At 55.8% G+C, this 12,028-nt stretch overlaps 4 protein-coding genes across 4 annotated transcripts; 1 reads left to right on the forward strand and 3 right to left on the reverse strand.

Moving 5' to 3' along the window:
* Nucleotides 1-288: 288 nt before the first annotated feature.
* Nucleotides 289-1,568, reverse strand: JCM15063_005629 (uncharacterized protein; the record flags this gene model as incomplete). The annotated part of the gene is made up of 2 exons (XM_076675850.1): nucleotides 289-980; nucleotides 1,040-1,568. 2 exons carry the CDS (start codon nucleotides 1,566-1,568, stop codon nucleotides 289-291), a joined length of 1,221 nt encoding a protein of 406 aa, XP_076536989.1.
* A 104-nt stretch (nucleotides 1,569-1,672) lies between these two features.
* Nucleotides 1,673-4,226, forward strand: JCM15063_005630 (uncharacterized protein; the record flags this gene model as incomplete). Its single annotated transcript, XM_076675851.1, has 4 exons — nucleotides 1,673-1,782; nucleotides 1,838-3,402; nucleotides 3,468-3,798; nucleotides 3,881-4,226. 4 exons carry the CDS (start codon nucleotides 1,673-1,675, stop codon nucleotides 4,224-4,226), a joined length of 2,352 nt encoding a protein of 783 aa, XP_076536990.1.
* Nucleotides 4,227-4,512: 286 nt separating this feature from the next.
* On the reverse strand, nucleotides 4,513-6,315 carry JCM15063_005631 (uncharacterized protein; the record flags this gene model as incomplete). The annotated part of the gene is made up of 8 exons (XM_076675852.1): nucleotides 4,513-4,733; nucleotides 4,802-4,955; nucleotides 5,049-5,189; nucleotides 5,249-5,316; nucleotides 5,380-5,531; nucleotides 5,600-5,664; nucleotides 5,753-5,858; nucleotides 6,125-6,315. The coding sequence occupies 8 exons, from the start codon at nucleotides 6,313-6,315 to the stop codon at nucleotides 4,513-4,515; spliced, it is 1,098 nt and encodes a 365-aa protein (XP_076536991.1).
* A 738-nt stretch (nucleotides 6,316-7,053) lies between these two features.
* PEP5 (tethering complex subunit PEP5) lies at nucleotides 7,054-11,182 on the reverse strand (the record flags this gene model as incomplete). The annotated part of the gene is made up of 10 exons (XM_076675853.1): nucleotides 7,054-7,255; nucleotides 7,325-7,500; nucleotides 7,578-7,891; nucleotides 7,955-9,104; nucleotides 9,169-9,268; nucleotides 9,331-9,464; nucleotides 9,530-9,918; nucleotides 9,990-10,689; nucleotides 10,750-11,040; nucleotides 11,120-11,182. 10 exons carry the CDS (start codon nucleotides 11,180-11,182, stop codon nucleotides 7,054-7,056), a joined length of 3,519 nt encoding a protein of 1,172 aa, XP_076536992.1.
* Between the last annotated feature and the right edge of the window lie 846 nt (nucleotides 11,183-12,028).

Consider the following 12,028-nt stretch of genomic DNA (forward strand, 5'->3'; position numbering starts at 1 on the left):
GGTGCCTCGAGAAGCTTCTCATGGCGGGGTTTCCCAACGGGGTTTTCTTGGTAAAGATTATGAAAATTGTAGCCATTGTTATCAGTATTACGTTGTCGAAAAAGAATGATGGTCAACCTAGCGAACTGTGCGCCAAACAATCAGGAAACAAAAAGAACGGAATGTATGGGTAGTTGCGATCAAGGCTAAACTACAAAAAAGTTGGGTTCGACTGACAAGAAACAGTATCAAACTCGCGGAGAAAAAGAATACACAAAAAAAGAGGGAAGCGATCACAATTCCTCTTCTTCACGTTTCAACACCTTGCATACTTTGTCCATTCATGACAGTGGGTTTGATCCCAACCAACCAACCCATTTCTCTCCTCATTCGATCTCGAACTCCTTCCAACGCTCTCGTCGTAACGGCATCTCCACGAGCGGTGACGAGTTGGTCCATCTGTTCAAACCAAGTTTGGAGGGTCGAAAGGGGCAACACTTTGCCTTCGTGATTGATCGAGGTCGAGAGTTTGGTCAAAAACACGTGGTACGAATTGATCAACGTCGGCAACAGGTGCGTGTGGAGGATCGAATTTGTAGCTTGTGCAGGAGTCGTAGTTGGAGGAGCGGGAGGAAGGGATTGCGAGATGGTGACGAACGAATGGGTCAAGTGCAACAGGAGGGTCATGGTTGTCGTCGGGTGCAACAGGTCCCCTTCGGACGGGTTTGAAGGCGAAGGTTGGGAAGGAACAAATACTTGGAGGATCTTCTTCATCTCTTGTACGAAACTTTCGAGGGGTAGACGCATGCGCGAGTGAATGTAGGCCGGGCTCGAATTGGATGGGATCGAAGCGAGGAGTTGACGAGTTTGGTCGGTGATCGCATCAAGCGTCGCGGCGAGAGTCGGTGGGGGCAAGAGGGCGGTGACGGTCGGCGCGAGATGCGGGTGCGTTGCGAGAAGAGACGAGAAGACACGCAGGAGCGCAGGTTTGTCGAGAGACGCTGTCATCGGATCATGTAAGCCAACGAAACAATGACGAAGGGAGAGGGAAGGAGCTCACCGAGAGATTTGCCTAGATCTTGGGTCGCACTGGTTGGACTCGCGGTGCCGCTGCCGAGCGAGAGACTTCCGACGAGACCTTGTGCGAGCCTGTCGGTAGGCGGGGCGAGGACCGGGGTAGCCTTTCTCGCGCGCTTGGTGGCGACGGGCGACAGGATCGGGCGTGAGGAGTCGACTGGCAGCTGGACGTCGGTCGCAGGAGGGGTCGGTGGGGTGCTCGATCTGCGCCTGCGCCTCGGATTGGCTTGAGGAGACTGCGAACCCCACTGGACGGGAGCAGGCGCGGGCGCAGGAGTCGTCATGTTCGAGGAAGTCGAAGCGGCAGCACCCGTGCCCCAGCCTGTGCCGCCTCGGTTCGCGCTGCTCATGCCAAACCCCCACGAGAGCACGCCAGGGTGGGAGCCTGGGATGGCGCCGAATGCAACTTGAGATCGACTCGAACCGGATGCTGCGGTGCTAGTCGAGCCAAACGCGCTAGGGTGTCCTGCCGAGAATGCGCTAAACCCAGTCGAAGTCGACGGGAATGACATGCTGGCAGTATGGCTGTGCTGTGAAGGAGAGAGTCGAGTGGAGGAAGCGAGCAGTTGAACTAGTCGTCTCGCTCGACATCCACTCGCCTCGACTGAACCTCAAAATGGCGAGCATGAACGGCGCGCAGGCAACTGTTGGGGGCCCGCCTGCGCCTGCGAGTACGGCACGCACGGGCAAGCGAGTGCCGCTCAAGGAACGCGACCTCGCCATGCTGTCCGTCTTGCGTCGTCCCTGCCTCGCTCAGAGCTGACCTTGGATTCCCTTACAGCTCACTACCCTGCCAAGATCACGCCGAATACTACGACTCGCCGCCCAACTCGCCGCCTCTCGCCTCGTCCTCGGCGGCGGTGCTCGCAGCGTACCCGACCTCGCTCGTACGCCAGCCCGCCGTCCCTGCCAAGCGTCCGATCGCCGTGTCGAACCGCGGCCACAAGCTCGACCCGCACGCCCCTTTCACTCACCCGACCAAACTTGGTCATCACTCGCACCTCGACCCGCAACCCGCGTCCGACTCGGCGTCCCTCAAGCGTCGCAAACTGAACGACCTGTCGTCCGCCGACCCACGCGACGGCTTCCTCGTCGCTCCGAACCTCGAGCTCGTGCCGAAACCCCTCACCCCGAATGACCCGGACGAGCCCTTTCCCCCGTTCCTGCCCCTCCCACCTCAGTCCCCACTCGACCTGATCCTCCTGCCCCACGTCCAACACACCTTTTCGAGCAAGAACCCGACCTTCCACCTCCTGTCCGAGAGCACGACCCGTTTGATCGAACAGGAGGGTGAACTCGTGAGCGCCCTCCGCCGCGTCTGTACCGGCCTCACGGGTGAAGGTTACGAGTGGCGCTGGCACGGAGACGACGAGCGGGAACGCGAACGTAGAGCGCGTCGTGAAGCTCGCGAGCAAGAACAGGAAACCGCTCGTCGCGAACGAGAACGCGTGCGCAAACTCGAACGCGCTCGGATCGCTCAGGACAAGCACGACGCGCTCGTCGCGAAACGTCAGGAAGAGGAACGCATTCGCGCGCAGCTTGAAGAGGAACAGCGAGTTGTTCAACAGCAGCAGGAACAGGAAGAACTCGAACGAACGCGACTCGCAGCGCTCACCCTCCCGGCAACCGAGACTGCGCAGGGAGATACCCTCTTGCCTTCGGTACTACCGACCCCGACTTCTCTGCCATGTCTTCCCCTTCCTCCTCCACCTCCTCCACTTGTCGTTACCCCTGTCCCTGCCGAGACGACCGACTCGACCCCGATCGCACCTGCACCTACACCTGCACCTGCACCACCGACCGAATTGGAACAACCTCATCAAGACGACGCACCGAAACCAACTCCGACTGACCCAGTCGCTTCCGATGTGCCCATGACCGAGTCTGGTGAACCGGATGCTAAACCAGTACCTCGGCCCGACGACGCTCCGGTGGATCCAACCGCACCTCCTGCACTTGTCGAGGCTGCGACTGAACCAAAACAGGATCCCGAACCCACTGAGACTGTTCCGACGTTGTCGAAGACGACTGATGAAACCCTCGAAGGGGCCGGACCACCACCTACCGATGTAGTCGACCCGCTCGAAGCAGCGGTGAACCCGGATGTCCCAGCCGAAGGGAATGAACCTGAAGCAGCTACGACGGCCGCACTCTTTACGGAAGAGGCAGAAGCAACAGCAGCTGCAGCTCCCGAAGCAGGAGAGGGAGAAGCAGAAGAAACCGAGAGCGAGGAACCGTTGAGGCGCAGTGGCAGGAACGTCAAATCGACGACTGGACTGCGTTCGTTCGGATACTCGGGATCAGACGTCGAAGGTCAGTCCAACACGTTTGGATTGTCTTCGCTAGGTGAGTCGCAAAACACCGCATCTAGCGATCGAGCACACAAACTGACAGTTTCAAGTCTTTTGCAGAAGAATCGGATCAACTTGTACCGATGGAAGGTGTGCAAGGAGAAGATCTTGAACCGGCACCTTTCGACCCTGACGACGATGAAGATGGTTCGGAAGAACTCGAACCCGTTGCAGTCGAGGACATTCCGGAATACGCTCATCGATTGATCGATTCTGAAACGTTTGTCAAACGTCTGTTCCTGTCGGATCCAGTCGTCCCACCTCGTACAAATCCGGCTACGTCAAATGGATCTGCTACTGCTCCTGGCGAGTCGGCAGAAGAAGGAGGTGTAGCAAGTCTTGAAAGTCTCAGTCGGAATGAACAAGAAGCTCTCGTACATCACTGTCTCACGTGAGTCTCTCTCTCTCCTCTTCTCGACACATGTCAAACGACTCTGACTCCCCTTCCTCCGGTTCTCGATTTTCATTTTCAGGGATCTACATCGGTTCTTGTCCGACACGCTCGAGTACCGGAACCGACTCGCCGAGATTCGAGACGGAGTTCTCGAAGTCGAACGTAGGAGGAAAGGGATGTGGAAAGTCGTCAGAACGGTCGCACTCGATTGGTTGGAAGAAGAAGCTGCAGGAGGAGGTGGAGGTGCCAATTCTGGTTCCGGTGCAGCTGCGAATGCGAACGGAGTCACGACATCGGGAGTGTCAGGACTTGGAGGTGTGGGTGGGACAGGTCTTTTAGGTGGACAAGGATCGATCAATGGAGGACTTGGAGGTTCTGGTATGGTCGTCAATACCGGAATGGGGATCTATGAAGGGTACGAGTAGGAGTGGGAGGTTGAAGTTTTGTGTATTTTCGTGAACAAGAAGAACCTGTTGCCATTCTCTTTTCCGCTCGAAATGCTTAAGTCCTCGTGGTCGACAAAGTCGAGAGGAATGTATCTTACAATGCACAACAACGAATGTGTCCAGGATGAGAGGAAAGTAGAGTAGACAGACACAACAGGGTGTAAAACAGAGCATACAAGTACGAGAGAGCGGCGTTGAATGGTCCAGCATTCATCATCCTAGAAACAAACCGAATATCCGGAAAAAAAGGTCTCGGAGAGGACGATCAATCTAGACTCATCCTGTACTGTTGCTGTTGTTGCTGTCTCCGTAGATCTCGTTTGCTACCTCCTCCTCCTCCTGCATCTGGACTGAGAGGGTACTCGTCCATCCCATCGTACATGCCTGAAGCGGGAGAACTCATTTTCGAACCGTACACGCTTCCCGAGACGTGTCCGTTCGGTTTCAGGTCGAGTTGTGAGGTCGAACTGAGCGCTTGTCGAGTCACTGAAACGACACCATTCGTCATTCATCGGCCCTTTACTCAAGGTGGTTCGGGAGGAGAAGGAACGTACTGTGATATTTCAACCCGCGTCCGAAATTGTGAAAGCAAACGAGTGCCGATACGCTCGTCCACAACAATGCCGCGAGCGAGAACGATGCAAACACGGTCAACGATTTGAACACGAGTTGGTAATCGGTCTTGCGGTCCCTCGAGATGATGAACAGCTGTGAAAATCGAACAATTTCAGCAAACCGTGAGCTGAGTTGTTCTAAATTCCCATATGCCCAAGAGAGACGAGCTCGACGAGGTTTCTTTACCTTGTATACGAAGTACGCGCATCCGAGCGCGCACCCTGCTCCAAACACGTAGAACCAGACTCGGTTTTCTTTCTTGACGGCGATGTAGCCGAGCACGAGGATGAGAAGCGTAACCGGAAGGGCTGCGATCGTGAGCCATCTCTGCAGTCGAGTGAACGTCAGCAAGAAACCTACGGAAGGAAGGAGCAAGGGGAACGTACTTCGGCGTCTGTTTGCGTCGGAACGAGAAAAACAAGTTGAAGCGAGAAGGCGATGAAGAAGAAATAGTCTGGTGTCGCACATCTCAAGAGATCAGCACCTCTTCTGCCCGATCTGCGAAGTTGAGACTGACCAAATTTCAACATGCAGAGATAGACTTGAAACCACAAGAAGCACCGCTTGATCCTGCGGTCTGCGCCGATGCGCTTGAAGACTTGCCATCCAAACTCTTTGTAGAGTGGAAAGATGGTTGCAATGTAGATCACTTCTGTCAGGCTAATCATACTGAGGTACGGGTCGAAGATTGCGTCAGCGAAACTCGGTTCTCGACAAGATGGAACCTCGAAACATACCCAGGGATGAACCACACCAGGATCTTGAGCACTGGGCCATTGATCAAGTCTCGGATTTCGTGAATCTGCAGGCAGCGATGTCGAAGTCAGTTCTCCGTCGTGGCCGGCCGAGTTGAGCGATTGCGGAAAACTTGCCTGCACGGCCGCATACACGACAAAGAGGGTGTTGAAAATGAGCAATGCGAGCACTTGGATCGTGTTTTTCGCGACGAGCGCGTCGAATGCCAATACGAGCTGAACGACATGCGCCAGGACGAATCTGTCGCAGAAGCAAAACAGCGACCAACGTCAGCACCGGACTATCTCAATTCCCCCGTCTCAATCTCCTCCGACACAACTACGACATGACCAGTACCGCTTTTCCCTTTCCGCACCCAAACTGCCAACGATCACGCCAAGCAAGAGGTCAAGGGGCACTATAGGCGCGTCTTGGCAGTGTTGAACCAACTTTCCTCGAGCGTGGCTGGGGGGACCCTGTTTGCTGACAGACTCTCGATTCGCAAGGGGGACGAGGTTGAGACTCACAAGGCAAGATAAACGGGCAAGACACTCTTCTCGTTCCGCTGCAGGACTGTCTGCCACAGTTTCTCCTCGAACGAGTTGAGCAAGACGGCAACGATGACCGAATCGACGACCGTCTGTACGAGAGTCGAGTAGAGGAACGCTCGAGTCGCGTGCGTGGTTGGCACGAGCAATCGAAGCCGAGAGAGTCCCATCCGAGCCGTCCTCGAGATGTCGATGCCAATTCTCGCACGAGGGGGCAGTAATAGCAGTCGAACGTGTCCACTTGTCGTGCAGCGCGTCTATCGGGCTTGTCGCTTCTCGAGAGCGCTCGAACGTGAATTTGGGCGAAGTTCGGAGATGCCGAGAGTTTGGGCAGAGCGGAGAACAGAGCGCGTCGATGACTCCTCCCAAGAAAGAATGAACACTCTGGCTGATCAACAGGCCAGATGCTGAGTGGGTAGACTGTATCTGCGCAGTCGGGGAGAGGCTTAGCGGGTGCGAGCCAGGTGAGGCAAAGAGACGCGCCTGTTCTCTCGCACGCGCACGCGCGCGCGCGCACGAAGTTCGCTGAACCTTGCACGCCGGCGAGCCGAGCGAATGCGCCTGTCTGACAATTTCGCATAACTCTTCGCTCTCGTCAAGGATGTGCCACTGCCCTCGGACAACGCAATCAGCTTTGAGCTGCGACCAAGTCGAGATCCGACTTTCCGCATAATATTCTCACACAGCGTCCTTCGAATCAGCTAGCTGACCGCGCTTCTGTGCGACGTGCCTACACTCGTGACGCATATGACGGACGGCATACAAGCGCAGCATTCTCGAAATGATCATATCGAGGATAGAGCATGGTGAAGAGGCCATAGAAGAAATCGAAGCACGGGCCCTGCGCCTTCTCAGGTGAGCTCATCCGGCGGTGAGAAAGACTCTTCCACCCAGAACGAAATGTACATCTACGCCGAAGTACTTGCCATCGACATCCACCCTCTTCCGAATGCGCTCGCAACCGTCGCAAATGAGTCTTCGCTGTCGGCAATCTCGGACAAGAACAAATCGTGCCGGCCTGCCAGTTGCTCGTTGTTCTTGCGAATCTCACGCACGACTCCATGCGTGCGCGCACAGTTTGGACATTCCGTCTCGTTCTCGCCGAGACAGCTGTATCTCCGAATCACTCGCAATCAGTGTTCTTGCACTACTGCGAGTGAGGTGACGACTAAAACTCACCGTTGGTGGTAGGAGTGACGGCACATAAAGTGGACCCCGGGCAAGTCCAGTTGACCACCACAAGCCGAGCACCGTGTGACCTGAAAGATGCGCGGAACGTTCGGATCTGACAGTTCGGCAATTTCTTTCTGTTTCTTTGCTGATTCCGTGCGGTATGAAGCAATGAGCGCTTGATCCTGTCGAGCAAGGACAAGCATAATTTGAGAACTCTTTCTCTCGGATGAAGGAGATTTCGGCATAGATGAGGACGAACCGAATCAATTTCTTGCTTCTCTGCGACAAGCTGTTTCTTGAGATACTCGCGTACGAGGCCAATGCTGGCGGTTCCATTCTTGCTGAGAATTTCGATCGCTTCAATTGGTGGCATGATCCTGTGCTCGTCAATGTCATCGAGGATCGAGAGGACATCGGGTTGGTGGTGCGTGAGGAGAGCAGACGAAGTCGTGAGGTAAGTCAGGACGACGCGGTACAGCGAAGGTTCCGCAGGGCCGTAACGACGGAGAGCCGCGATAAGTCGAGCCGAATGAGAGGTATCTGCGGGTGATGCGCTCGAGGCATCGATCCAATCTGCGCTCCGAGGCGGACGTCAGCCGTGTTCATCAGCTCTTCAGTGTGTTGTACATCACTCACATCGTACAATGTCCTCGTACATGCCCAGTAGTTCATAGATGAGCACGAAGCCATCGACAAAGCCTTTTGTCGTGCATACGAGAAGCGCTTGCGTCTCATCGTAGGGTAGGGTATCCCTGCCCTGGAGAATCTTGATCGCCTTGGTCCGCAGCTGCAGCTGTTCCTGCTCGTCCTCTCCCGATTGGCCTTCCTTCGGCGGCAAGGAAGTAACGTAGAGCTCTAGTAGCGTGTTCCACACAGCCTGCTCGTCACGCGTCTCGGCATCTCCGTAATCGAGAGCGCCAAGGGCCCGAGGAGTTGGAAGCGGTTCGCAAGATTCACCTAGACTCGGAGTGCTACGGATCAGGTCGATAGTCTTGCCGTATCGCCGTGCGCCAATATGCTCGAGGAATTCAATGAACTCGCGAGGATGGTCGACGAAATGGGCGAAGAATTGTCGGGGAGAAGGCGGTAACTCCGCCGGTTCTGGTGAAGCAGTTCGAGGAGTAGGGGTAGAGCCCGCGTCAGGACGAGCAGTCGAATTCACAATAGCGCTCGCCGTTTCTGGGGCATCGTAGCCTCCTCCGTTCACCCGCTGGCGGTCAGCATTTATTGTGCCGTTCTGAGATTTCGCAGGCGGCAACGTTTGCGCAGCGACTTCTTGTCCCTTCGAGGTCCCGCAACAGATATCGACCAACACCTTCGTCGTTTCTTGCGGCTCCCATTTGAGCAAGAGACCTGCCCACCGCTTCATGCTCTTCTCTGCTTCCATGCGCTCCTCCTCCTTGGAGCTCTGAGCTAGGTCTCCGATGTATCGAAGTGCGCCGAGGTAGTCGGACGTATCTTCCATCGAGATGCGTAGGAACTCGGAATGTAGGTGGTAGCGCTGTGCGAGCCAGATCGCATGCGAGAAATACGAAGCTTGTCGGAGTACCCGGATCGCCGTCTCGAGGTCAAAGGGCGGCTCGTCGACCACTTCGCCGTTCGTGTCGCGTCGAGCAGGACCGTTCGAGCGAGAGGACGAGTGGATGAATCGCGAGAGTGCCTCGTCGTCCGCCAATTTCGTGTAACAGTTGAGCAAGAGAGTGGTGATGTCGCTGTTGGCCAGGTTGCGAGAGTGAAGCTCTTGTAGATACGATGTCAGATGCGTTAGGCGTTGAGCATCCAGGAACTGCCAGCAGCGTTTGATTAGGCCATTGTTCTCCGTGAAACAATCGAGCGGAAGAGGAAAGTACCTTGCGAATGACATAACTCGCTTGAACTGTTCCGACGGTCTTGAGGTAGCAGCTCATCGATGCTTCATAGTCCCCCTTGGCGTAGAGATGATCGCCATACCTGTCGTTGCTTGGTCAGGGTCGCCAGTCTGCATTTGAAACGGAGACCGGAAGTCGACGTACTTTCGATAGATCTCCCCGACCACTGGCTGACCCAGGCCGCGACTTTTGGCCAGGCTGATGGCAAGCGTGTACAAGCTCCTTTGATACAGCGTTACGAGCGAATTCTGTATCGGTTGCTCCGTGAGTCGATGCAGCTGTGCAAGACGAGAGGGTCAGCGTAAGCCTTGTTATTACCAGAACCTGCTGCGGCGATACGTACCTGTCCTGAATCTGTCAGTATCCAGACAGAGCCCCATGCTTCAAAGATTTGCCGGATTCCCGCCCCTCCCACGGCCCCTCCATCGCCATAGGCAGCAGTGAAAGCGATGAATTTGTTGTCTGGATCAAACATGGTCACTTTCGACACTTGTTCCTCTTGAGACAACCCAGGCGAGTCTATCCGAGGAGAAGTGCCCGACATGGGATTCGTGTTCGAGCGAGAAGCGTGTTGCCGGATCGTCTTGGACTGCGACGAAAGGGACGCGCGCTGTGGCGGAGTGATGATCGCAAGATAAGGTGTCGGGAGAGATTCGATTGACGAATCATGGAGCGTCGCGGTCGAACCGCTCGCCACTGTCGACTGAATCGCAAAGATGGCCGATTTCGGGCCTAGGTGGGGGATCCGTAGGATTCATCAGCTACGATGACGCTCTCTCATGAGTTAGAACCGGGAGACGCACCCTCGTACGCCCAACAGCCTTCCCTGCCCTCACTGCCATAGACGTAGATCGCTTCCTCTCGCGCGACGACCATTCGCTCTGCAGTTTCTCCTTCCTCTCCAACTCCTCGTCCCAGACCGAGACGCATGATCTTGGCGCAGCCAATTGCCGCTCCATGACTATCGAGTACTGTCGGTGTGGCGTGTTTGTGTCGGCTCGAACCCCGAGAAGGCGGTAGTGCCAGCGCGAGGACTTCCGAGGTAGTGAGCATGAACAGGGTTGGTACGCTCGAAGTCGATACAGAGCTGGCGATGCCAATGTTTGTGATTGGATCCTTGTTCACTTCCCACATGATTCTCAGCTTGCCGAGCCCTCCGACCGTGAATTGCGGAAGTCGCTTGTTCGCGCCAGCTCCGGCGGCAGTTTCTGTTGCGCGAGTGACAGCATCGAGATCGACCAGGCTCGTTTCGATAAGTTCGTCGATCCGCTTGTAGCCGACGACGCTGCCGTCTGTTAGTCCGAGAACGATGTGCGAGAGCGAGGGCGAGACCGCGAGAGACGAGACGGGCGAAGGTCGATTCGGGGTAGGCGCAATCGGAGTCTGACGCAGAAGAGTGAGTTGCGGTGCAACGACAGCCAACGAGGTCGAAGGGTCGCTCGGGGCCGAAGGCAAAACGAGAAGCCAGAGTTTGAGAAGGGGGAACGGGGTCGAAGCATCGTCCTAAATGAGTGCTCTCACATAAGCTCGCGATTTCTAGCTTGGCACAAAATGGAGACTCACGCCAATGGTGACCACGATCGCGCGGGCCTTGTGTCGGTCCCACCACTTGGTTTCAATGTGTTCGACCCGACCTCCGTCATAAGCTTGCCACGTCCGCTCGACTGTCCAGTCCTCATTGATCCAGTTCAAGTTGCCGTCCGAGTCGGCGAGCAATACGAGACCGTCGTCGAGGGTTGGGTTCGAATGAATGGCTGAGACGAGGTGCGGTTGCTGCACGACCTCGGGGGTGTCCCGCACTGAGCCAGCACCGGTCGGATACCGCGTCGATCCAAAGAAGGTGAACTGTCTCCACTGGAGATTCACGAACGCGAGGTCAGGTTCACGTTCGGACGATGATGAAACATGGAGTGGGGGCGAGCCGAGTACGCACGGCTGGAGCTGCAAGCGCGCCATTTTGTCCGGCCGGATCACGATCTGGCGTCTTCGTTGGCATGCCTGTGCTTGCGAGCGCAGATTGCTAAAGGTTGCGGGACCCGCAGCAGCAGCGCGTCGATCGCATTCGCTACCAGCTGGGCGCGCGCGCGTCCCCGGTTTCGCTCATACACATTGCTCGTCTGCCTCAAAATCCCCAAGCGGCTCTGTTCGAAGCGACTGCTCAGTACGGTACGGCGAAGCAGGCTGCACGGTGCGTGAATCGATGGAAGTCGAGACCAAAAATGTCAGCCAGAGCAGCAGCATCTTTTCACGCTAGCGCTCGTCCTCTATGTCACTGATGCGTCATTCAAAGACTTTAGATCACCGTGAGATGGCAGATTGACGATGTCAAAAACAAGGTAGCTTCGAAGGCCTGCGTCAAGGTATGGTGGTTTAATCCTTGACCACAGGCCTTGAGTATCCGCTCAAGCCGGCCGATGAGAGACTGCACAGAGCGGTTTATTCGACAGCGGTCGCTGGTTTCTAGAATTGCGCTTTGCCTGCGACGCTGTAGGCACGCACGCCCTTCTCCTCCTTCAAGCGAGAACGGTGTAAAATCGATTGCATTGCTTCACAGGCAGCTGAAGAGCACGTCGAAGCAAAAAAGAAGTCATGGCTCCGATTTTACATTACTTGGGACGGCGAAACCGGAGCAAGCGCAGACGAAGCGGATCTCGCATCTCAGTTCACCGTGATGGTGAGCCCAAAATACGCTACCACACGCTGCGTCGCTCTGAATGGAGCATTATTTTACGTCTAGCTCCTCGACACCCGTGGTCACTGTTTTAGGCAGCTGGGTGAGCGGTCCACTCCCAGCGAGACTATTCACGACCTAAGCTGTCTTCTGGTCGACAGGTATGACGAG

Source organism: Sporobolomyces koalae, assembly GCF_050403365.1.
Source record: "Sporobolomyces koalae JCM15063 DNA, S_koalae_JCM15063T_v1_ctg2, whole genome shotgun sequence".
Lineage (NCBI taxonomy): Eukaryota > Fungi > Basidiomycota > Microbotryomycetes > Sporidiobolales > Sporidiobolaceae > Sporobolomyces > Sporobolomyces koalae.